Below are 26,596 nucleotides of genomic sequence, written 5' to 3'. Positions count from 1 at the left end.
CCAAATCTCTTTTCCTCAGACATCGAAAACATCCGTGTATACGAATTCCTCTTGGAATGCCTTTCCTTTCCCCATGACAAATTGAATATACTACATCGCTAATGATAATTTACTTAAGAAAAGCAATAACTTCTTTCTTGGATGTTTCCACACTGTGTGAAGTTTCCCCTTGGGACGGAATTGAAACATTGGGCATCAATAGCTAAACATTGCAAGTACACAAAGAAAAAAAGAAGGTGCATTAAAATAACAAAACTACTTTTAGTTGCTTCAAAAGAGTGATTGACATGTCATTTAACAACTCCTGAAAGCAATGAGCAATGCAATAACACTAGGAAAGCACTAGGTAAGAAATTATTCAGGAGTTCGGGTGACCTGCCGATGTCTGAATGCTCGGGTGTTTGGGGCTACTTCGATGTGAAAGAGTTATTGGTAAATTTATCACCAATAAGTAGCTTATAGTAACTTGAATCATTATTTTTTATTTAGTTTAATCAACTATTGGTTTTGAGGATTAGATTATATTACAAAATATATAAATAAATTAATAATAAATAAAGGAAATTTTGTATTCTGACAGCAAGATTATGCGTAAGCAAATTTAAAAGAAAGAATACAAGGCCTTGATTATTTATTCTGCTGAATAGTCTTCAGATTTTAAATACAGTATTTAGATTGCATTAGCTGGTGTGCCATCTCCATCAATATTTGAGAATTTTTCCATTTGGTAAGACAGGTAATAAATATAATAAAAAATAATTTATAAATTGTTTAATTTTTTATGATGTTGCAACACTTTTTAAATATTCATTATACTTCTTCTCTTGTGCATTATAAAGTTTCATAACTTTTTTTAATTGACTTTCACTCAACTCTTTCCCCTGAGCATCATGAGTGGGAATTCCCTGTAAAACAAATTACATAATTTAGAATAAAATTTATTTATTTATTTTCAATAATTTTAAATTAATTTTTATTCACTTACTGTTTTAACAATTTTTTCCCCCTTTTTACAACAAATATTTTAAAAATGTACTTAATTTCCATACTTAATAAAACTGAACTTCTATACTCCAAAACACTAGCAATTTTTTAATTACAAAATCATCATATAATCCTATATTGAGTATAATAGGAAAATTCAATATATTAGACAGCAAAATAATTCTAATTTTTTTCATAATTTGAATATTTAGCCATGTCACAAGCAGAAATTCTACTGTTTTAATGAATCCATAAAATACCCACTTTCATGGAATATGTGTAAAAATACATACACCGATGAGCCATTACATTATAACCACCCTCCATCTATAACAATGGCCTTTCCCAGGAACAAAAACACTGCATGTGCGTGGCTGACGTTAGAGTATATAGAGCGGCTATGCATTGTCTTTCCAAACACAATGCGTTTAGTGACATAATAGGAAAAGCAGCTAATTTATAAGACTTCGATAAAGGTCAAATCGTTATGGCTCAGTGACTGGGAACATCAGTATCAGAAATGGCGTGTGTAGTGAGCTCATGTGCAGTTGTTGTGAGCATATATCAAAAGTGGTGTATGGATGGTGAAACAACAATGGCGCAATGGTTCCAGAGGAGAGTGGAGATTGCTATGCATTGTTTGTCATGGCTGAAGAGCTATGCAGCCGGAAGGCGATGCATGTCTCTGCTCGGACGGCACGTCATCACCGGCTGCATCTGCAACGGACCAAGAAACATTGGAATTAGACATTAAGAGAATGGAAGAAAGTTGCATGGTCTGACAAATCATGTTTTCTAGACCATCACATGGATGGGTGTGTGCTAATACGCCGATTTCCAAACAAAACCCTGGCTCCCATATGCACAGTTGGACAGAGACAAGAGAGTGGCGGGGGTATTATGGTATTGGCAATGTTTTCACAGAACACATTAGGACCCATAATCATCGTAGAACAATCCCTGATGTCTGTGTGCTATGTGAACATCGTTGCAGACCAGGTTCACCCATTCATGACAACAGTATTTATGGCAGGGAATGGTGTTTACCAACAGAATAATGTACCATTTCATAAGGGTCGAATTGTCAGGGAGTGGTTCGAGGAACATTCCAGTAACTTTCAGGTCATGTCTTGGCATCTAAATTCACCTGACGTTAATCCAATAAAGCATTTGCGGTCCCACCTGGAAAACCAAATTCGTGCTGCCATGCTACCCCTCACAATGTGCAGGAATTGCAGGACCAATTGGTGAGTGCTTGGTACATATACCTCAGACTACATATCAGCACCTTGTGGAGTCAATGCCATGCCGAGTGCTTTCAGTTTTGAGGGCTAGAGGTGGTCTTACAAGTTATTAATTGGGTAGTCATAATGTAATGGCTCTTCTGTGTATTTTCTCTTTAGTTACAAACTTATTAAATCATGTTTCTTACATACCAATCCATAGCTAACAAAAAGATAACATAAAAACTTTAATTTTAATCTTGATAGCTTGAATTTTATATGAATTATCAATACAAATTATAGCTGTATGCAGGGCTCATACACATTTCTGCACACGGAAATTAAAAACTTTTCAAGACCTTTAATGAATAAAATTAAGGACCTATGAGCAAATGGCAACTGAATAAATTCAATTAAAAATATTATCTATGCCTAAACTTTTGTAATACCATCCTAAAAATAAATAGATCTGTAAGTAATATGCATTATTATTAAGCATAACTTAATTAACATAATTATTAATAAGTTTGAAAATAAAATAAACTTTATGAAATTTATCAAGTAGCATTATATATTTTACACTTATAATAGTTGGACATATCTGAATGATGATAAGCAACATTTTATTTACGTTTTACTAATAATTAGCTTCATGGTGATTTTTTTAATGTCTCATTTTGTCAAATAATAACTGCACATATATCAGGTGGCCATAATTAAACTGACAGTGCTCACAGTGTTCTGTAGCGCGATCTTTTCGCGAGAATGACGCCACATTTTGTAGGAAGAATAAACAAGATGGGGGACAAAGGATTCCGCGAAAAAAAAGTTAGTTCGAAAAGTCACCGCTAGGGGAATATTTGGCGCTGTGTAATAGAAAATAGAGTGTTAACAAATGCAAATTAATACAGAATAAAATAACCTTTTATTATGGATATGCCTTACAGTACGGTATGGAAAATCTTACGAAAAATGATCAACTTCTATCGTACAAGATCAGCCGTGTACAGGAGTTACTGTACCCTGACCATGATAAGCGACTGACTTTTGCTCTCACCTTTCTTGCCAGAATGGAGGTGGATGATGCTTGGCTGTGATGGATAAGCTTATGGGGAGATGAGGCCCACTTTTACCTGAATGGAACTGTGAATACCCAGAACTGCCGAATTTGGGATGACAAATCATCACATGCAGTCACAGCAATTCCCTTACATTCAAAAAAAGGTAACTGTTTGGTGTGGGTTCACAGCAGAATTTATCGTAGGTCCATTCTTCTATGAGAACATTACCCCGACAGTTCTGTTACCAGAGAGAAATATCGCCACATGTTGAACAGCTTTGTTATTCCAGCACTTCAGCAAAGACAATGCCTGGGGGAAATCATTTTCATGCAAGATGGAGCCCCTCCACACGTTGCTGTACGGGTGCAACAGATGCTACGACAGAAATTCACAACAGAAAGAGTCATTAGCCGCTACTTTCCAACTGCATGGCCACCTCGGTCGCCTGATTTTACCCCATGCGACTTCTGGCTATGGGGTTACCTTAAGTCCAAGGTCTATCAAGGAGTGGTCCAGGACCTGGCTACGTTGAAGGATAACATATCACGGATTGTACGGGAGAGATTCCTGCAGACATGTTAGTGCAATATGTGGTCCACAACAACGGCAGCCACATTGAACTTTATTTGAATGCAAAATAAAAGTAATTTCCGTATTGATTTGCATTTGTTAACACTTTATTTATTTTCTATTACACAGCACCAAATATTCCCCTAGCGGTGACTTTTGGAACTATTTTTTTTTTTTTTTTTTCTGCAGAATCCTTCGTCCCCTGCCTTGTTTAATCTTCCTACAAAATGTGGCGTCACTCTCACAAATAGATCGCGCTAGAGAACACTGTGAGCACTGTCAGTTTAATTATGGCCACCCGTTATTTGAAGAATAATTTTTTTTCTCTTTATGCATTCAGTTTCTTTCATCAACATGTTTCCTTTTCATTTTAGAATTTTTGGATTAAATTAAAGATTTCTGTTATTCTAAAAAAATTAAATGAATATATAGAAAAAGCTGTTAATTTTATTTCTTTAGTAATATGAACATTCAGAAAAAATATATATGTTACGGGCTGGTTACAGAGCTGGTGTGGCAAAATTTTTAGAATTCAGTGTCACACCAGGCAATAGAATCTAGAAATGGCGAAACTTTTAGAATTTAGAGCAAGCACTAGAAGTAGTATTTAGAAAGGCAACTAGGCAGCAGAATTTAGGATACACAGAGATTACATCAGGTGCAGAATGCAGGTGCCTAGTGGCAGCCCTGTTAATGATGCATTAGGATGTATTAGATGAATCTTTTAAATTGTCAGTTCTCAATTTCTTTATTAGTAAAAATTCCTTTCTATAGTGCCTGTCCATATGATAAGATTAGAAGCATTTTCGATATCTTTCATGCTTGTGTGTAGTGAAAAAAAGAGAAAACAAAGGAAAGATAAACATGTTTTAGAGACATTAGGCTAATTGGAAAACCAGAGAGATGAAAATTTAGCAATGCCTTCGCCGGGAATTGAACCACGGACCTCTGAAATACCGACTCAGTGTGCTGACCACTACACCACGAAGGCATGCTAGGAAGGTGGGAGAAATACCTTACAGATGTTAAGAAAAAGATTCTAGTATCAGAAGTAAACGTTCAAATATTATGTTTTCATTGTTCTTCTGAACTTCAGTATCCCAGTATTATATTAGAAATAGGAACAAATTATAACCATGAAACCATTCAAAAGATAACCATATTTGTCAGTGAATCGCCAAAAATATTCCTCCAAAATGGTAATTTACACTTAAAATGGCAGTTGTAAAAACAGGCAGAAATTTCAGATGATTAAAATTAAGGACCTTCTGCAACTTTTGTGTAAAATTAAGGACTTTTAAGTACCAAAAATCGATTCCAAAAAATCCTAAGGACTCTTAAGGACCATATTAACCATATATGCTAGATGTAATGTAACATTTCTAAATTATTATTGCACTTCATAAATTATTTTCATTACGAATTCAAAAAGCACTCATTTTCTAAAATGTGCTGCAATTAGCTCAGTTCAAATTTATTTACTGATTATATATTATTATTATATTATTTACCTTTTCATCAAATTGTGAATATTTATCTGACATGGACTTGAACATTTCACTAGGTGGTACCTTTTTCATTGCTTCTCTAGCAGCTTTTAGTGCTTCTTGCTCTTGCTTTTTCCTTTCCTTTTCTAACATCTTTTCTGCTTCTAACTGAGCAATCAAAATATTAAATATAAATCATATATATATATATATATTGAAGATGAATTCTATTATTTAATTATCATCCAAATTAAAAACAAAAATATTATTGCAAGGAATTATGCAACTAGATTGACTAGATTTTTATTATACTTATAAATTAACAGTTTCTAGTTGATCATTCAATGCACAAAAATATGTCACCTCCCCAAGTGCCACCCTCCCCTGCATTTTTAAATAATGCAGTTTTAATAGAAAGGAAAGGGGAAAAAATTTAAATTTTCTTTCAAAAACACAAATTTATGTTTAAATTGTAACTAATTTTTTAGATGCCCATAATTCAACAATAGTAGCTTATTGCTATCAGGAATGTGATTTCTGAAGAAGCAAATTGGTTGCCAATATGAAGACCTTTCTTTTTCTGGCAGTTTTTCACACTATATCTCTATATGGCTTCTGCAGTGGCTAAAGCTAGATTTTTACCAGAGTTACTTCAAATGTACTATATGAATGCTTATGAAGAAAAGCCTATATTATCAACAAAAGCATTTTATATTATCTTTATAACAGAGGTTTATGCAGCTTTCCTTGACATGTCTTTCAAAAATATGAATGCATTTCCAGAGAATTTATAAGCCACGACACAGATTACTGTGTATTAGAAATAACTGTGTACTAAAATTTGTATAACTTAAAAACTATATAACAATAGAACTTTCATAGACCAAGCTGACAAACTATTTAAAGAAATCATTGGCAAAATGTGAAACTATTAGAAAGAGAACAATGAAAATCAGGAACATTCGGGAATTCTTTTATCAGTAATTGATCTTTTAAATTTTTCTTAACAGTGACTGTTTTTATCATATATTATGATAACAGATGTGATTTACAGTGCAAGATGTAAATGACATTAACTGATAATGATTTCATAGAAATATTTCAGAAGATGAATGGGTTTGAAGACATAACCCAATAACATATTTTATAATGGAAAATATAGAATACAGCAAACCAAGTTTTAAAGCAATGAGTGACAAAGAAATCTTCGTGAAGTAGTTCCAGAAAATAATAAACTTTGCAATGATCAAAGTGATCTTAAATGTCGATAAAATAAAAAAAGTCAACGTGAAAATTAGCTATGATGAAACCTTTGACAAAGTTCTTTACAAAGCAATATCCTGAGGCTTCCGCCGATTTTTTTGTTTATTAAAAACTTCCGCGAATGTGCTGCAGTTGACAAAGCTATAAGGACTATCACAAGAAAGAGCAAATGATTTTCCAAAATAATAATAATGTAACATAAAAATCTATCTTAAGAAACTTGACAAAATTTCATAATTTGCATATAAAGTTTGATCGAATTTCATTATTCAAGTTTATTTTAATGCATATTTTTTCCACAAAATAAAATCTTATACAGATTGCTTATTTAATTGAAGATATTAAATATTATTAATGTAGTAGTTGTGCCCTTATTTAGAATTTAAAATAGATAACTTCAGAAACCATTATTAATAGAAAAAATTAGCAGGATTTAAAATTTAGTTTCTCTTACTCAATTATTCTTCATTATCTATGGTGGTTACTGTCCCAGTTAGTTCAAATTATTGAGATTCTACTGTATTACCAAATATTAAAGAAGTAAAAATTTTCATTTGCACAGAAATTAAAAACGCAAATTGTATCATTGAAATATTACTTTTTTTTAAAATGTAGGTTAGCTATTTATGGATATTTACCGAGATAACAATGCTTCATATTTCTTTCTTTATATTTGCATAGCCCTGAAAAGGGCCATTCCCTTTTTAAGAGTCTTATAAAACTGCTGGAGAGAAGCAATCCCTATAGAAAATGTGCCTTAAAATTTCACAGAGTAATGACTGCTGTTACTTTTTTTTCCCACTGTTAAACAAATACTCATAATTTTGTACTTATATTCTTCAGAACATGTTTCCTTGGCAAATAAGAATCTTTAGCAATACACCATCGCAACAAATACCTCCATATGTAATAATTTCCTTAATTAAATGAAAATAATTCCATCTATTCATGATTATATATTCAAATAATATTTAAGTGTTGGTATACTACAATAAATACAAAATAAAATAAATGTTGGTATACTACAACATGAATATAAACCTGATATTCAACTCTCAGTTGAAATAATAGCAACAAAAAACATGAAAAAAAAATTACTTTAAAACTTCTACTTTTTGTAAATTTTTAGTGCAAAATCACTTTTTATAATTGCAAATTAAAAAAAAAAAAAAAAAGACAGAAGGCTCTGAGTCTAGTGATTAAACTCCTGACAAAAGAATACTTTTTTAATGTTATATAAACAGTTTCTAATATAAATATTTTTTGTTCATAAAAAATATCAAGTTCCTTTCATGAAATAATAGAATTATGCATTTAGTAATTACATATAATGCACATAAGAACACAGCTTATCATTTTCATTTACAGAAAATAGAATGAGGTTTATTTGCAAAAAACATGAATGACATCTTTTGAATTCAGAACTTTTATTAGTAGGCTGTTGATTGGACAAACAGAATTTTATGCAAGGTTCCTGCTAAATTTCAACTTTTAATTTCTCTGATGTTCCATAACCAAATACAATGGGCTTGTTATCAAGCTAAATATAAATTACCGAATAACTTTATTTGTTTACTATAAAATACAATAACTAAAATATTATAAATATTTAATGTAGCTTAGAAAATAAATGAAGGGAATACATATAGAAAATATGCATTTCAAACATTAAGGTAGGATTTTTAAAAAGAAATATCAGATCTGGAAGATATTCCTCATTCGCAAAAAAAATATATATATATGTGATAAAAACAAAGTTAGAAGTAATGACGAGCAGTATTTTGATGTTGTATAAGTGTTGATTCATAATGACTAGGAAATTGGAGGCAAAGGCAGATTAAATCCTCAGTTTTTATTTCAGCAACGTGTTGTGGCCACAAACAAATTGGCACATTAATTGGGCCTATCCCAAAAAACTTACATTTCAGATAAATTTGCAGTATGATAGAAAGAGCAGACAGTCAGCAGCCCAGCCAGGTGAAAGCGTTGAAAGCAAGTGCCGTATGTTCAGAGTGAAATTTTAATTCAGACTGAGTTAGTTTTGGTTCCCAATGCATTTTGATTGGATGGTTAATACTTTTTTTAAATTATTATTGGCTGCTTGAATTTTAGTTCCATTTACATCATCAGAATTACGTAAGAATCATACAACATATATTAATCTAGAAATGACGCAGTGCAGAGAGGGGTTACTGTTATTAAAATTGAGAAGGGAAATTTATGTTTTATGTTGCTAATTTAATCTTTTACATATTCTTTATTTTTCTTAAATATTTATATATATAACAGTATATGTTTGCAAATATATATTACTTCTTTGGTTCGTTCTTTGAAATAAAACCAAAGATCTTAAAATTATTTAAATGAGTGTTTAATTAATAGTTATTTATTATGATATACAGTCAGTCAGTATAATGATTTCTTAATTCCGCTACTTCTTTTTGAAAGGTACTTCAACTTCTAAAGGGAAAGATAACAGAACAATTATATACTTAAGAGAAAAGTGAAGAATATTCGTCAACAGAGGAAGAGGAGAGCTATATGTTAATAAAAATGTACCAAATATAAAATGAGTAAAATATTTTCTGCTAGAAAAATAATTACTTTGGTAATTCTAAATTTGATTTTAAGAAACTCCGTTTTTTTTAAAACTTTTTACCATTTTAGAAGATCTATTTGTACTTCCCATCCTCTGCTCGATTTCACAGATTTTTTGGAATTTTTGATCATCTGGGCTCTTTTTAAGAAAGTTCATTTTCTCCCTGAAACTTTTTCATTTTCCTGTTTTTTATGACTTTTTGGGATTCTTCAGATTGAGAAGACAGATACAGAAATCAGATTGAAAAGAAACCATTCTATGCTACAATAAAATATGCATTTCTTTTTAAAAACTAAACTAGGTTGTTATTAATTATGCTTACCCTTTCCTTTATCTTTTTCTCTTTTGAAAGCTCTTCTGGATCTACTAACTTAATTGCAGCTTTAAGACCTACATGAATAGTAGAAGGGAAAAAAAAAAGAACTTTTTAAAAACCTTAGCACAAAATTTTATATTTTATATAAACATCAGTGCATTTTAATGCCGATATCTACTTGCTATGCACTAATTATATTAAATCCAACATTTCACACAACAGAATATTCAAACCTTCTTGATCTTCTAGTCTGACACCAAGAGCAGGTAAAATGTAATCTCTCAATTCATCGCACAATTTAAGTATTGGAAATGCTGTAAAAATGAAATAAAATTTTATATTTAAAATAATTTAAACTTTGATTGAAAAATTATTGCTATTTTTCAAACCCAATTTAAAAATACACAATAAAATACCAAGTTTTAAGCAAACAAAAATTGGTTTCACTACTTATAACACAGAAAACAATTCCACGAATGATTACTCACATAAGTAATTAAGAAATTCTAAAAATCTTAAAAATTCATTGAAAGAAAAAATATTACAGTCAAAAGTCGTTAATCCGGACTCGTCAGGGCTTCGGCGATTCCGGATTATCGATTTTTCCGGATTATAGATCATCAGTTTAAATCTCGTAAGATGGCATGCACAAATTCTAAAATTAAAAATATGAAACGGTATTTTAGGAAATAAAGAACAATTATGATCTAAAGGGTATCAAAATTTACAAAAAAAGAAGCTCAATATTTATTTGTTTACTTTATTAAACATTTCTTTCAATGTAAGTTGTTTCGTTTTATGTGATAATACTTTCACTTTAATTCTATAAACAGACATAATTTCTTGTTCAGTTAAAAAGCTCCGCTGTTCAAAGCCCGTAATTGCTGTGCCGAGAATACCGACTAACTTGTCAATCGAAATTTTTTCGTTTTCACTAACCTCTCTGTCACCTTCTTCATGTCTTTATCCATTTTTTGCAGCAATTCCACTTTTTGTTTGATGGACATCGAGACATACTTTCGTTTTGTAGATCCTTTGGGAGCTCCAGAATCGGAAATTGACATAATCGAAAGTTCAAGTTTACTTTTATAAAATTGCTCTTACAGTCTGCAAAAAATAATAAGCTGCATCCAATTCGAAGATTAAGGAATAACGCAATCATCAACATTAACTGAAATCAATAATTGTATAATTTTAGCTTATACCGTCCGTTATACGTTAAACGCGCACGCGAAAACGTATTCTGCACTTGCGCACGCGTAAACGCCTATGCGCATGTGTCAACGCGGTGCATGCGCAGAAAGTTTTTAGCTTTGAGGTCCGGATTATAGATCATTCTGGATTATGGGTGTCCAAATTAACTACTTTTAACTGTATTAAATATACAAGTACACTGTACACACACACACACGAAATGGGGCGGTTCTATAACTCCTGCTCTACTGCACTAATTAATGAAATTTAACTTGTGTTTTTCATGTCTTCAAAGCATGACATAGAATATATATTAGATCTACATATAGCAATGTTGTAACATGTTGTTGTGACTTATCTCACTTGTCTGACTCTAGCATCAGAACAAGCCAAAAAAAAATTCATTGTGACAAGGAGTGCAAGATTAGGCAAGAACTTTGAGCACCATACCAGTGACAAGATGACTCTGCTCAGTTCCGCCCCCCCCCCCCATTTTGATGAAGAGCAGCCCAGGGATACAGGTCTCCCACCCCTCTTCCCCTGCTACCAACCTCTCAAGAGAACTTTCGACTTCCCACATATTTAGAATTCCTCCATGCCGCACAGACACCATACATTTACAAACATCCATGCCTTCTCTGGGATTCAAACCCGGGCCCTTGGGTATGGCAGTCAGAGTCGCTAACCACTATCCTAGTTGGGTAGCATGTTGCAAAATTAATATTTTGATAGAAAATTGGACTTTTACTGAATCAATATACTAATTTTTTCCCATATTTCGATTCTGCAACAAAAAGTATGCCTAAATGTTATACTTTGTAAAATTTGGTGAGAAACTTACTGAGAAATTAAAAAATTTATCTTGGTACACTTTTTTAGTTCATGGAAAGAATAATTCACTTAACAAAATTCTTAATTTATGTTAACCTATTTTCCTTTGTCTTTCATTGTGTACAAGTGGAAGAAAAGGTACATTGTTCATTTTTTCATCTAATTTTCTTTATCTTATATTTTTTAATCATAATTGTTATTTTTAGATAATAGTTTCCTTTTTAGCATTTCATTTTAATTGTTTGAGATGCATGATTTCTTCAAATAATTGTTAAAATCTATTTATTCATTCAAACTGTTTATTTTAAGTGTATTTATTAACATAAAGTTTCGAATTTTATTTTATTCATTTGAATATAATTTCCTTCAAAAGAATACTTTATGACTCTGATTATGATACATTTGAAAACTGCATATATTGAAAGAGAAAATACAGCAAAGCACAGTTAATACACCTTTCAATGGGCAATTCAGAAAAGATATACAAATGAGAAAGATGTATAACTGACAATTTAATTTAGGATGAGTTACATACATTTCTCTTAATAGTTTTATCACTGTGCCATTACATTACACAATTTTATCATACTACTAGTTTCTTAAAAAAATTATTCATATTTTAGTTGAATATTTTATTTTTGAAATTGCAAGAAACAAATAGCATGAGATTTAAAAATTTTAAATTTAAAAAAAAAATTATGGAGAAAAATTTATATTTTTCTTCAAAATGCCTTGTCATTTTTTCAAAGCATTCAGCAAATAAATTAAAAATCAAACACAATCATATATTAAAGAATATAATTTTTAATAATGAATATAAAGAGTAACTAATTAATATCTCAAAGTTCAGTTATTAATTTTTAAATGTAAATAGTACAAAAATATTTACATGGAAAAATAAAAAAATATTTTTATTATTTGCATCTTTTAACAAACAAATAATACTTTAATCAGTTATTGAATAAATGCTATGAACAGTGGCAGATTTTGTTTTCATTAAAAAAGAAACTTTATAATTTATTCATAGCAATTGCCATGTAGGCCTGCTTTTGCTACTAAAAGTTTTTCTAAAATGTCATAACTAATATTAGATCTAAGTTTAATCCTTGTTTTCACAACAACACTGAAAACCCTTTTGCACTCTGCATCACTATGAGGAATTGCTAGAATAATGTTGGATGGCCAGAATTATTATAAACAGTACACTATACTTTAAAATTCCATTAGCACCTTTCAGTTTCCCCATCAAACTCCACTCGGTGTCAATCATAGCTGGTTTTATAACTTTACCCAAGTTCGCTAATTGTAAACTGCAAAACAGCGATTGCAATTTATCAGTTGTAACATCAGTATCATCATCTTTCCTGACTACATGAAGTAAAACTGAAAATCTATTCAAAAAATATCTTATCAGGAAAATATGCATTTGCTAAAGCAGAAACATCTGAAACTTTAGGATATAAAATCACTTCATCATTGATTGGAAATTTATATAGTATGTAATCACATACTCGGCAGAAGTGGTGTCTAATGTAGAAATAACCTTATTTTGTCTTTCTCTGAAAATTCTTTCCCTACTTTGTTAGTTGCAGCCCCTATTATCAAATTTTCATTTTTCTTCCATATTTCTATTTCAACATAAATCACGTCATATATAGAATTGGAAGACAAAACAAAGACTAGTTTTACAAACTTTAATAAAATGTATTTAAACAGATCATAAATCATTGATTGCAAAACATAAATTAATGCAATTCTGTTTTTTAGAATTATGTTAAGAGCATCAAATGATGGCAAAATGAATTATACAAAAAAAAGAAAAAGCTTTCTTAACATAAACATGTGTTCTTCACAAGATAACTTTAGAGTAATCAGAAAATGTTTCCCTTGTTGATTTTTTTTTTTTTTTTTTTGAGAGAAATTTGTATTAGCTTTATGCTTATATTTGGCAGTATTATTTTGAAAACTGCCTATTAAATTGCTCACTGGTGTAGAAATTACTTCAATGACTCATTTACTTGCTGATTTATTTCAAATGCAGACAAGGCAGAATCAGAAATCACATAAATTTATTGCTTTCAAAACTTATTCAAACTATGAAAACTTTGAAAAACTATTCGCTCATGCTGTTCCTTTGTCAATCAAAAAATCAAAAATAGCACATATTTTACATGAATTTGAATAATATAAAAAATTATACTGGTGCATGAAGCATGTAGATCTTTTTTTTTTAAATTATTAATCTACGTCAATATAAAGGAAAAATTAACCTTAGATCAGCATTGGTTTTATAATAGAATTTTATGAAGGTGCAAAGATGTTGAATCTTTTCTTCAATGTAGTAGAAATTATGAGACCATCTTTAAATAAGAGGGATCTTATACCTGTCTAATTTGAAACTGAAAGAATTTTGAATAAAACCAAGGTTGATTTTCTGTATAAAACTAAGGCTGATTTTACTAAATTTTATATTTAACACAGGTGCATCTATTAATATTAATATGATGCAGATTATGTATACTAACTATATAACATACATCATAACATTCAATCAAATACATTTCAAATTAATAATTTTGCCCAGATATAATACTAGCCAATACTTTCTATTCACTCAGTTACAGAAGTATAAATTTCAACTTCAGATTACCTTATCATATTTGAATCATATATATGAGGAAAACATACCCTTAAGTTCTTTCGCTTTCTGCCGGGTGTTTTCCCTGAAATCAGCTAAAGCTTTTAAGTATGGCATAACAGCATCTTCATTAACCTGAAAGAATAGAATTATAGTTTGTTAATTTAATAACTATATTATAGATACATGTAATACATGTAATACAGTGCAAAAATACAAGTTACTAAAAGAAAATATGAAAAAACAGCTATAATTTCATGCAAATAACAACTTCATATAAATGTAATGCTGAAAAAATTGTAAAATATTAATATAAGAAATTGGGAAAGGTATTTTTAATATCTTTATGACCTTTCTCTACCCCCTTTTTTAAAGGAAAATTTAAAATATTGACCAATTTTTCCATTTAGTATCATTGATAACAATACAGTACAATATCACTGTGTCTTTAGTAAAGAAATATTAAGTATCACAAAGACAGTAGAAAATTTCCCCCAGTATCTTTACGGTTACAAAATCCTGCTGCACATTAACCAAGCCTCATTATAAGCTGGACACTAAATTTCAAAAATTCAGAGAATTAAGTAGTCAGAAGGATACAGCAACTACCAAAATATGACCAGGAAATTTGGCATCGAAAAAGATTTTTTCATGGGAATGTTAATGCACTTCCAAGAAGATCTCCAGAGGAAAATATAAATATTGCTTGAAAACTGATAAAAATATAACTTTGAAGTCCAAGTTATTACAGATTCTGTAATATTATAGACTTAATCATGGAACATTAAGGAAGTGAGAAATGCTCAAAAGATGAACTCAGTTCAGATCAATAATGAAAGAAATGAAAACAATAAATGAAAAATTAAATCAATAAGAAATGGCACCATTTAGTCTGATAATGAAAAGTTACTGGGCTCTGTGAGATAGAGTTCTCTGTTACAAATGGGGAGCAGACAATGTAAAGTTTCTAATGGTATTCACTTCACTAAGATCTTGAGTCCCTAATATTCTGTTAGGGCTTCAGAATAGCTATACTGAAGGTCATTTTGGTATTATAAAGAAGCTACAAAAAGCATGTGAAAATTTCTCTCTCAGAAAATGTCAAAGCAGATGTGCGGGAAAATGACTGAAGGAAGCATGTTAAGGTTCTCAAACATATACACAAAAGAAATTATACTTTTAAATGATCACATTTTTCACCTTGATAGTGATCCTAACAATTTTCTTTATTTTACTCCAGTCTTCTCATTGACTTCCTTTTAAACTCACTTTTAGCATAATAATTAAAAAAAAAAAAAAAAAAAGTGAAGGAAAAAAAAATCATGTGAAAATTCAGAGTTACAGCATAGACTGTTTAGTGAGTAGTAGAAACAAACATAGTACATTTGAGGACATTGTCCTGAAAGAGGTAAATAAGTGTAGTAGTGTATGCACTCATGACTCATCAAACTTAAGTCATATACAAATAAAAATATTTAGATCCAAACAGGACGTATACAGTACAAAGTCCATAATCCGGATGTCCAAGATCCTGAATGATCTCTAATCCAGACCTAGATGCCACTAACTTACGCATGCACGTTTAATACGTGCGTCCGCTACGCATGCGCGTAAAGCATTTACCCATGTGGGCTTCCGATAGTGAAGAAAGTGACAGAGAGGTTATTGAAAACGAAAAAAATTCATTTGACAAGTTAGTCGGTATTCTCGACACAGCAATTACAGGACTTGAACAGTGGAACTTTGTAACTGAACAAGAAATTATGTCTTTATAGAATTAAAGAGAAAATATTAGCACATCAAACGAAGCAACTTAAACAACTTACATTGAAAGAAATGTTTAATAAAGTAAATAAATATTAAGCTTTTCTTTTTGTAAATTTTGATACCCTTTAGATCATAATTGCTCTTTATTTCATAAACTATGGTTTCATATTTTTAATTGTATAATTTCTGCATGCCATCTTACCAGATTTAAATTGATGATCTAAAATCCGGAAAAACCCCTAATCCGGAATCGCCTCAGTTCCTTACAAGTCCAGATTTTGGACTCTACTGTATCAAGTTGGGCATATTTCAAAGGAGATGCAAACTGAGGTACTACTATATATTGTTTTCATTCGTTTACTTAGTGCAATTTACGTAATAACTTTACTTTGTATTATTGTTTAATCACACTTATGGCCACTTATTGTGTTTGTAAGTATTTTTTTCATACATTATATTATAAATCTTATAATTTTGAATCTGAGATTTAGGCAGAAAGCTTTCCTGGTGGGTCTTGACAACAATTTTTGTCACTAAGACAATGATATCTGGTGATTCTTTGCCAGCTAGGTGACAATCTAAGGTTGCTATCACACATCTGTTTGTTTCAGAAGAACAACTGCCTGGAACAATTTTTCCTCCTTTGTCACAACAGCCAATCACCGCAGATCACTTTGGGGTTAACATGTAAAGAGGAAACTGGTTCTCTATTACAAACAAGCTGATAGCTGATTGGTCGAAAATGAAAAACTTGCAATTTTTTTCGAAAGGAAGGAAAAAATTAAGCTTCTTTCTTTCAATATTAAACCAGGCAGAAAAATTGTCCAAAACAGTTGTTTGTGTAAAATAAATGCATGTGTGATATGGGCCTATGTTTCCAGAAGACATATTTTCAAAGCCCTAAGAGAAATTTTTCTAGAAGTTAGAGGAAGCTTCTAGAAGTGCTTGAGCAATCTTATAAATATTGAATGCATTAAAGCCTGCGACTACTTAATTCAGCTATTCAATTAAGAGCCATGCAACTTTGGTCAGCTCCATTTTGAAGATTACCACTTTAGATTTTACAAATGATACAGGTAATCTGTGATATTCTTCACATTTAAGAATTGGTATCATCCCTGTTGCTCATTTTGAGCTATCTATGGCTGTTGCTCACTTTCAGCACCTTGCTACATGAATTATGGTTTCTTTCAATAAACTGATGCGTTCTTCCTCTTCATCTGGTGTAATTATTAACAAATCTCTATGTGCATGCAACATACAACAGTAGGTATGAATTAACCTAAATAATATTCACAGAAGGAGAAATATAACTATATCTGATTTATCGTGGTTACATATATGGTTATTTCTAAACTGCTGTGTTATATCACTTGCTTTGAAATTAGGAAATTACCCTCATTATAGACAGTACACCATTTAAAGCTGTAACAAAAGTTCTAGATCAAAGTCGAATCACTCATAATCCAAAAAAAAAGAGATGCATGGCCTGGAGGGTTTTCCATTAAATTTTAATTAAACTTAATATTTACATACATACAATGTAGGCTAAAATGCCTGAATCGAATATTTAAGGCTCAAAAGGCAAGAACTGAATAGTTCCAGCTAAAATCTAAATCGAATTCTATTGCGTAGTGCATCGAAATTTCTACCTTCAAGAAGAAGAATATTTTTTTTTTCAAGTCCACGTGTTCAGAAAGGGAAAGGTTAAGTAAGCCAATAGATGGACTCCTAACGCCATCTCTTGGTGATATCAAAGAATATTCCTTAACACATCCCCACCTGAACTCTGATAAGAGTTCATCTAACTCAGTTATACATACAATCAAGTACATAAATCACTATTCTATAAAAATATTAAAAAATTCTAATTAGTCAAACACTTCAATTCTAATACAGGTTATACACTTCATGTATCAAATAATAAATGTTATAACTAATTAAATGAACTAATTTTAAAATATTTTCTACTTAACTGAACAAACTTAACTAAAATTTAATCATTAATAAAAAAAAAAAAAAAAAAAAAAGAAAGAAAGAAAAAGAAAAAGTAAAAAAGCATAACTAAAAATCGTTAAAGTTCAAAACATCTAAAGTTCAAGAGGATATAGATGTTGAACAGTACGTTTTTAAAGTCCCATACCAGTTTTTAATTCGAATGATCGGACTTTACCATCACGTCCAGGAATTATTTTTATGATTTTACCAAGTTTCCATAACAGTTTGTTTTTATTATCTCCTTCAACTAAAACAACATCTCCAACTTTAAGTTCTGGTTGAAGTTGGGGGATTCTTCAAGAAATGGGCAGTTCTAAGATCTAATAAATATTGTTGCTTCCATTTCCACCACAACTGTTTTAAACAGCAATTCTTGATAACGCTTTCTTTTTAACGCGTTTCTCTTGTCGTTTCACTACCGATGATTCTAGCAAAGGTCAAAGGATACTTCAAATCAGTTTGTCCAATGTTTAAGAAGTGCACTGGAGTCAACGGTTGCGGCTCGTCACTGTCGTTGTAAATGTAACTTAGAGGTCGTGAATTAAGAACTGACCTCCACTTCGACAAGTAGTGTAGACATTTCTTCGAAAGTCAACAATGCTTTTCCTACGATTTTTCTTAAACATCTTTAACAGATCTAACAAGTCTCTCATAAAACCCTCCCCACCATGGGGCTCGTTCGATTATAAATTTCCAATGGATTCTTTCTTTGGCAATGAAATTCTTGACTTTGTCATCTTTTAAAACTTTTGAAAATTCTCAAGTTCTTTCTTTGTCTTCTTAAAGGTCTTGGCGTTGTCAGAGTAGATGATTACGCAGTTTCCTCTTCTGCTCAAAAATCTACAAAATGCAAGTAAAAAGGATTCTGTTGACATATCTGATACCAAGTTCTAAGTGTACAGCTCGGGTTACTGCACAAACACAAACAAAAAACAATATAGGATTTCGAGAGTCTTTAGAATTCTTTACGTAAACTGGTCCGGCAAAATCAATTCCACAGACTGCAAATGGAGGCGATTCTCGGATTCTATCCTTGGTAAGGGGGCTGTCATCGTCTGCTGGTTTAGCTAAATATTTTTTGGCAAATTATACAACCTTTTAATGCATTTTTTGACTAACTGTCGTCCTTTAGGAATCCAGAAGCGTGATCTGACTTTAGCTAAAGTTGCAGCAATTCCTCCATGCATTATCTTCTCATGTTCTTTGCATACAATCAGAATCATAAGTCGAGAATTTTTAAGTAACATTATTGGATGTTTATTATCTAGTGAGAAGTCAGGAAATTCCAGTCTTCCTCTCAACCTCATGATTTCCTTTTCATCAATGTAAGGAAGAAAATTATACAAAGGAGAATTTTTTCTAACTGAATTACCTTCTTTGAGGGATTCATATTCTTCGGCAAAAAAACTTCTTTTGCTCCGATCTTATCCAGAAATTTTCTGCTTCTTGTAACTCTTCAGCTGTGAGAGTTCCTTGAATGTCGCTAGTTTTTCTTAATTTTCTAATGAAACGTGTTGTTCAAGCAGTGACTCTTAACACCTTCTCTAATTTGCTATATTTTGATATGTCGAAAAGATCATCTGCGCTTTTTTCGATTGTACATTCAAGTTGATGTATATCACCGGATCCCTTTCGGTATTCCAGCTTGTTTTCATCTATTGTTTCTTTAATATCTAATCTTGGGCCAAAGTTCATGAGGGAGTTGAAGCCATTGGGGACCTTGCGTCCAAATGGTCTCATTTATTAACTTGGAAATCTTCGTTCCCCGAGATACGAGATCTGCAGGGTTGTCGACACCTGGGCAATAATGCCAATCTTGAGGTGAACTCAATTTTTGTATTTCTTTGACATGATTCCTGACAAAGGGTTTGCAGGCTTCAGGTTGTTTCTGGATCCAAAAATAAGTAATTGTTGAGTCTGTCCAAAAATAGCACAGAATTTTCAATTTCAGTGCTTTCAGAATATTGCTGACTAACTTGACTGATAACAATGCCCCCATTAATTCTAACCTCGGTAAAGTAAGGGATTTTAGTGGGGCTACCCTATTTTTAGAAGAGACAAAGGCCATTTTGATTTCTTTATTTTCTGTCGTGAAACGTAAATATGCGACTGTACCATGGGCTTTGACACTTGCATCTGAACAGCAGTGTAGTTCGAGATTTTCGACATTAATGTTCGAGTGCATGAAAAGGTAACGAGAGATGGAGAATTCAGCCATTTGAGGTAGCTCTTCACACCACTTTCTCCATTCAGAGGACAAATTTTTCAGGTAACGGTTCATCCCAATCTATTTGTGACAACCAAATCTTCTGTTATTTAAATCTTCTGTTTTAACCCTTTATTCTAACAGTGAAAGGTCCTAAAATTCTAATCAGATCAAATATCCGACCCAACACTTGTAGAAGAAATCGTTTTGTTTCTATTGGTTTAGATGTGAAAGACAATAGGTTCCGAACATCAAAATACAGTAAGTCCTTTGAATTATCCCATGCCATACCTAAGACTTTAAATGCGAAATTTTCTCTATTAAAATCTTTAGGATTTTCATCTGGAACGATACCCTTTTTTACCCACAATTCATGTAATTGTCTCGAGTTACTATGCTATTTGTGAAGCTGCATGCTTGCTTCCTTAAATATTTGGACCGATTCTAGACTCGTAGTTAATGCTTCATTGATCGTTGGTTGGCTTCCAATCACATCATCTACATATACGTTCTCATTCAAAAAGTTAACCGCTGTAGGATAAAGTTTATTATATTTTTTCAAATGATGTTTAATGGTAGCGGCTAATAGAAATGGACTACTATTTATTCCGAATAAAACTCTAGTGAAACCTATATATGTCAGGAGAAATGGTTTCATCATTAGGGAAATCAGAAAACAGAAACCTGGTTGCGTCTCGATCTTTTTCATGTATGAGAATCTGTAAAAAGGCTTGTTTTATATCTGCGGTGAAGGCTATTTTATACCAAAATCTTAACAATATTTCGAATATTTCAGGGTATAAATTTGACCCAACATGTAGACAGTCATTTAAAGAAATGGATCCTGGGGCATGCGATGATGCATCATAAACAATACGTAATTTACTTGTAGCTCGATCCTCGCGTGTAACTTCCCTATGTGGTAAAACATGACATCCTCTTCATTTGAAATTTCTGAAACTGTTTCGATAATATTTTGTTATAACTGATCTCTTAATACATTCCTGTATTCGGAAAATAGATTAGGATCTTTTTTAAATCGTTTTCTAAGTCGATGAAATCTTTGTTCTGCGATTTTCCTATTATTATTTAGATTTGATGTGTCATGTTTCCAAGGCAATCTAACTTTATAGCGAGAATTTTCATATGTTATATTTGATTCGAAATATTCGACGACTTCATTTTCAGTTGAATCGAAGTTTTCCCTCTTATCAATAAGTCCTGAGTTTTTCAAGTCCCAAAATTTTGTTATTTGTTTGGAAATCAAATCTTCCCCTACACTACATTGAAAGCTAAAGAGACATCATCATCACCTTTTCATCCATGTAGGCACCAGCCGAAAATAGTTTCCACTGTAACAAGGTTTTTGCTTAAGCATTTAACGTGTCCCATTACTAATGTTGTAATAATAATCTGCACCAATTAGAATGGCAATGTGTTTTTTACAATCGGGGAAATCTGCGAGCAGCAAATTTTTTAATTGTCTGTTTTGCTTAATTTCTTCTGATTTAGGAGGAGGAATATCTGTACCTGATATATGAGCAGTTACTAATAATTCAACTTCTATTCTAGAATCGGGAGAACTTCTATGTTCTAAAGTTAATTTAACTAAGTCATAATTTTTTTGGATGGGAGAAGTATTCCCAAAAGTGTAGACAGTCAATTTTTCTTTTCTTATGACTTCGAGGTTTAATCTGTCCCGCTAACTCGCAAGCACAAAAACTTTTCATACTTCCACTATCCAAGAGAAGTCTGGCAAACACCTTTTCTTTAGCTGTTTTAACTTTTATCGTGCAAGTCTGTAAAAGAATTGTGTTATTTGCATTATGTGAAACGGCCGAAACAATTTCTTCTTTCTGTTCCTTAGTTTGTGTATCATTTTTCGAAATTGATATACTATCCTTTTTATCACTTGGTGTATTTTTAACTATCGAACTGGATTTAAAACATATGGCTTCTGAATGTTTACCTTTGCAAATTTTACAAACTTTAGTTTGGCGTTGCAGGCACTGTGAGATTTTCTGTTTAGGGGCCAGACAAAGAAAACAACGCACTTGTTTTTTTCAAAATATCTCCTCTTCTCATTAACTGTAAGGCATAAACAGGACTCTGAGTCATGGTTTTGAAAACAAAAAATGCAGTTTCCATTTTGATGACGCGGCTGCCATAAATTCTTGTGTGGTGACAGTTTGTTTATGTTTCGGCGTCGGTGGATATCTGTTAATACCTTTCATTTCCCGTTTTGACTTGCGTGGAAAGGATAACAAATTAATCTTTTCTCGCGATTCTATTTCTAATCGGAGAAAGTCTAGAAATTTGTTTAAATCATAGGTTGAAGGATTTTCAGTATTTGTACGATGAAATTCTAAAGTTATATCGTTCGGGACAATTTTCATCAAAATTGGAATAAACATTATGTTTCTGGTTTCACACCGAATGCTAAAAGGCTTCTGACTTAAACATTAATTGTATCATAAAGTTTTCGCGGGATTTTAAATTTAAGAGATTAAAAATGTGTGTATTGATAATAAGGTCACTTTGACCGAATCTATTTTTAAGAATGTTCTATGGCAGAGTCATAATTAGCCTCTGAGATTGAGAGACCTTCTATGGCTGATGCTGCGTTTCCAACTAAATAAGTTCTCAAATAATTCAATTTTTCTATCTTCGAAAGTGTAACATTGTCATGAATAGTGACCTTGAATGAATTCAAAAAATTCATCCAATCGTCATAGTCTCCAGAAAAATTTGTGAATTAACAGTTTGGGCAATTTCACATTGCCTTCAACCTGTCTTTTAGTTTCAACTTCTTGTAGATGAATTATTTAAATTTGTGTTGATATTTTGAGTATTGTATTTCCTTAAATAACGGTTGATTTTAGACTTCGCTATTATTATTTTATCGTTATATTCCACAGAAGTGTTAATATCTGAATCTAATTTTGATGCATCTTCTATCAAATTTTGTATTTTTTTCATTTAAATCATGTAGTTGCGTTTCTTTACTATTTAACAATTCCAAACAATTTTCCAACTCTTCTTGTTTTTCTTCTTTTAAATACTCATCTACATTTTTAATAATTTGAGTTACAGAAGCACGTATATGTGCTCGATTCTTAATTAGTGTCTTCTGTTCCATTTTAATAAATTATCAAGGAGACTTACCGTGAGAAGTCTTCACTTACAAAGCTAATCCAAAAGGTGAAAAACACAAATTTTCAAATTAATCAGATTCTTTTCTGTGACTGATGCATCATTATGTAACGAAAGTTCTAGATCAAAGTCGAATCACTCATAATCCAAAAAATGAGATGCATGGCCTGGAGGGTTTTCCATAAATTTTAATTAAACTTAATATTTACATATATACAATGTAGGCTAAAATGCCTGAATCGAATATTTAAGGCTCAAAAGGCAAGAACTGATTAGTTCCAGCTAAAATCTAAATCGAATTCTATTGCGTAGTGCATCGAAATTCTACCTTCAAGAAGAAGAATATTTTTTTTTTCAAGTCACGTGTTCAGAAGGGGAAAGGTTAAGTAAGCCAATAGATGGACTCTTAACGCCATCTCTTGGTGATATCAAAGAATATTCCTTAACAAAGCAGCTTAAAAAAATTCATTTTCAAAATTAATTATTAATAATATTTTTCTATCAACAGCTACTGCACTCACACATCATTATTTGACACCTTTTCATGTGAACTCATATGCAAGTGATTTTAAAATCAGATGTTGGGAATATAAATTAAAAAAGATTGTAAATATTAATTTTTCTTATTTTTCATTTCAATAACTTTTTGTGATGATCCAACTTAAACAGCAAATAAAAGCAAGATGAAACGTTACAAATTATTACATTAGATTTAAAAACAAAGATAAAATTTTAATATGCAAGAAGCTACAAATAAATTTTTAGATATTTTTTTTATCAATTTTTAAAATAAGCTAAAAATTCTTGATCAAATTTAAATAGTCACTTCAAGAAAGGGGGAAATGTGCTGTTGCTAATTTGGAGGAATTCTTAATTCTAGGTGCATGAATAAATTAAAATCTGTAATTAATGCTCATATTGAAAAATATTACATCCATTGTACTGATATCTACAGAAAAAGAACCAATAACTCAGATTATATATAGCTTTAGATAGTATTTCTGATAATGAGTATCTCAGCTGATAACCCATACCACTCAATCTCACCCAATGCAGAAGCTACTACTTAGGTATGATATAGTTCAGCCAAAGATGGCACTGTTACACATAAAAGTGTTCAATTAAAATTTTTGACATACGATTAAATTTTTTTAACCCCTTATTCTTTTAAATCTCAGTTATAAAATTACATTGCCCTCAAACTTACACTCAGTGACTTGTGGTTATTTTCATTTTACAGTACGGAACATAACTCTGAAATGCTCCAAATTTTTAAAAGAAAGTATTCAGAACTTACCTATACAGTAAGTAATTGTGATTATGCTAACAGTACCCAATAGCACAGATGATTCTAAATGTTTATAAAAGGATTGAGTATAACTATGAGATTCATTAATCATCTTTTAACAAGTGTAGCTACCATACTTCATATCTTACATAAAATGACAAAGTTACACAAAAGTGAAAGAAAAACAATTGTTATGTATGAGAAACTGCAACAAACATTTGACAGCAGGTTGGAAGAATGCCAATGAATTAATTTATACAGCATTCTATACTACCAGGCATTATTTTGAAATTATACGCACTCATAAAATATTTAAAATTTCTCATAAGACAAAATTGACAAAAGGTCAGCTGTTCACAGCATAGTACACGGCATTCCAAAACTCTATGTACAAACATTAGGGAAGATAGAGAATATAAATATGAACCATACTCTTATACACTGAAGATCAATGAAAACTGGTACATCTACTGTATAGGGCCCCATGAGCACACAAAAATGCTCCAACACCATGTGGCATGAAATCGGCCAATGTCTGAAGTTGTGCTGAAGGTAATTCACAAGATGAATTCTGCAGGGCAAACTACAAATCCACAGGAGTGCAAGGTGGTGAAGATCTCTTCTGAACAGCACACTGCAAGGCATCCTAGATATGCTCAATAATGTTCATTATCTGTGGATCTAGGTAGCCAATAGACATGTCTAAAGTTAGAAGAATGCTCCCGGAGCCACTTGGTAGCAACTCTTAACATGTAGACTGTCACACTATCCTGCTGGAAATGTCCAAATCCACTGGAATGGATATGAATAGGTGCAGGCGAATGGACAGGATGCTTACGTATTGTCACCTGCCAGAGCTGTATCTAGGATGTATCAGGAGTCTCATATCATACCAACTGCACATGCCCCATCATACCATGACAAAGACTCCACCAGCTGCTACAGTCCCTTGTTGACATGTAAAGTCTATGAATTCGTGAGGTTTCCATATCTGAACATGTCCATTCACACAATACAACTGAAATGAGACTTGTCAGACCATGCAAGATATTTCCAGTCACCAGCAGTCGAATGGTGGTGTTGGTGGGTCCAGGTGAAGCGTAAAGCTTTGTGTTGTGCAGTCAACAATGGTACAGAAGGGGGGCCTTCGGCTCTGAAAGCCCATGTGAATAATGCTCTCTGTTGAATAGTTTGCGTGCTGGCACTTGTTGAAGCCCCATCCTTGAAATGTGCAGCAATTTGAGGAAAGATTGCACATCTGTCACAAGTAACAATTCTCATCAATCATCATTGGCTCCGTTCTTTCGAGAACGTTTTAAGGGTACAACGATGTCGGAGATATTCACGGCATACTCGTGAAATGGCTGTATGCAAAAATCCAAATTTTGCTGCTACCTTAAAGATGCTATGCCCATCTCTCGTGCAATGAACTATAACACCATGTTCAAACTCATTTAAATCTTGATAGCCTGGCATTGTAGAAGCAATAACCGATCTAACAACTTTGCCAGACACTTGTCTTATACAGGCACTGCTGATCGCCGCACTTTACTGTGAATGTTCCAAACCTCTGTTATTTGCATATGTATGCCAATTGTTTTGGCTCTTCAGTGTAGAAAGCATGACTGGACATAGGAACCATAATCATATAGAGTAGCATGACTAGCCACATCGCCAATAGTATCTAGAACACAATATACATCAAGAACACAATGAGGAAAACAGCATAAAGTACTTTATAAGGCAAACTTAACCATGCAACAACTGGAAGATGGAAAGCATGGTTTCATATGAGGTGTTCAAAGTTCCTGACTCCACATGGACTACCAAAATTTTTTGAAGACACCTGGACATTTCAAACATAAGTCAAAAACTACTCCCCTCACACACACACACATATCCAGACTAGATAAATTAGGTGAATGTGGCACCTAATTTATCTAGTCTCGATGTGCAGCAGTTAACCACATCTTTCTCAATAAATTCTTTCAGCAATTTGTCCATTGCAGTGAGCTAAC

The 26,596-nt window shown here is 32.0% G+C and overlaps 1 protein-coding gene across 3 annotated transcripts in view; it reads right to left on the bottom strand.

The window, feature by feature from the left end:
- Window positions 1-614: 614 nt before the first annotated feature.
- The window catches only part of CysRS (cysteine--tRNA ligase, cytoplasmic), a 103,172-nt gene continuing 77,190 nt past the window's right edge, over window positions 615-26,596 (bottom strand). For all 3 annotated transcript variants that reach the window (XM_085821998.1, XM_085822000.1, XM_085821999.1), the window contains 5 exons: window positions 14,217-14,301; window positions 9,737-9,817; window positions 9,510-9,577; window positions 5,350-5,493; window positions 615-905 (listed from right to left, as the gene is read on the bottom strand). In XM_085821998.1, the coding sequence (XP_085678124.1) occupies window positions 780-905; window positions 5,350-5,493; window positions 9,510-9,577; window positions 9,737-9,817; window positions 14,217-14,301 (504 nt within the window). In that variant the 3' untranslated portion in view covers window positions 615-779. The remainder of the gene's footprint in view (window positions 906-5,349; window positions 5,494-9,509; window positions 9,578-9,736; window positions 9,818-14,216; window positions 14,302-26,596) is intronic.

Source organism: Stegodyphus dumicola, chromosome 8, assembly GCF_044657685.1.
Source record: "Stegodyphus dumicola isolate Sdum_Otavi_A_Nest chromosome 8, ASM4465768v1".
Classification (NCBI taxonomy): domain Eukaryota; kingdom Metazoa; phylum Arthropoda; class Arachnida; order Araneae; family Eresidae; genus Stegodyphus; species Stegodyphus dumicola.
This window is presented reverse-complemented; position numbering and strand designations above follow the sequence as displayed.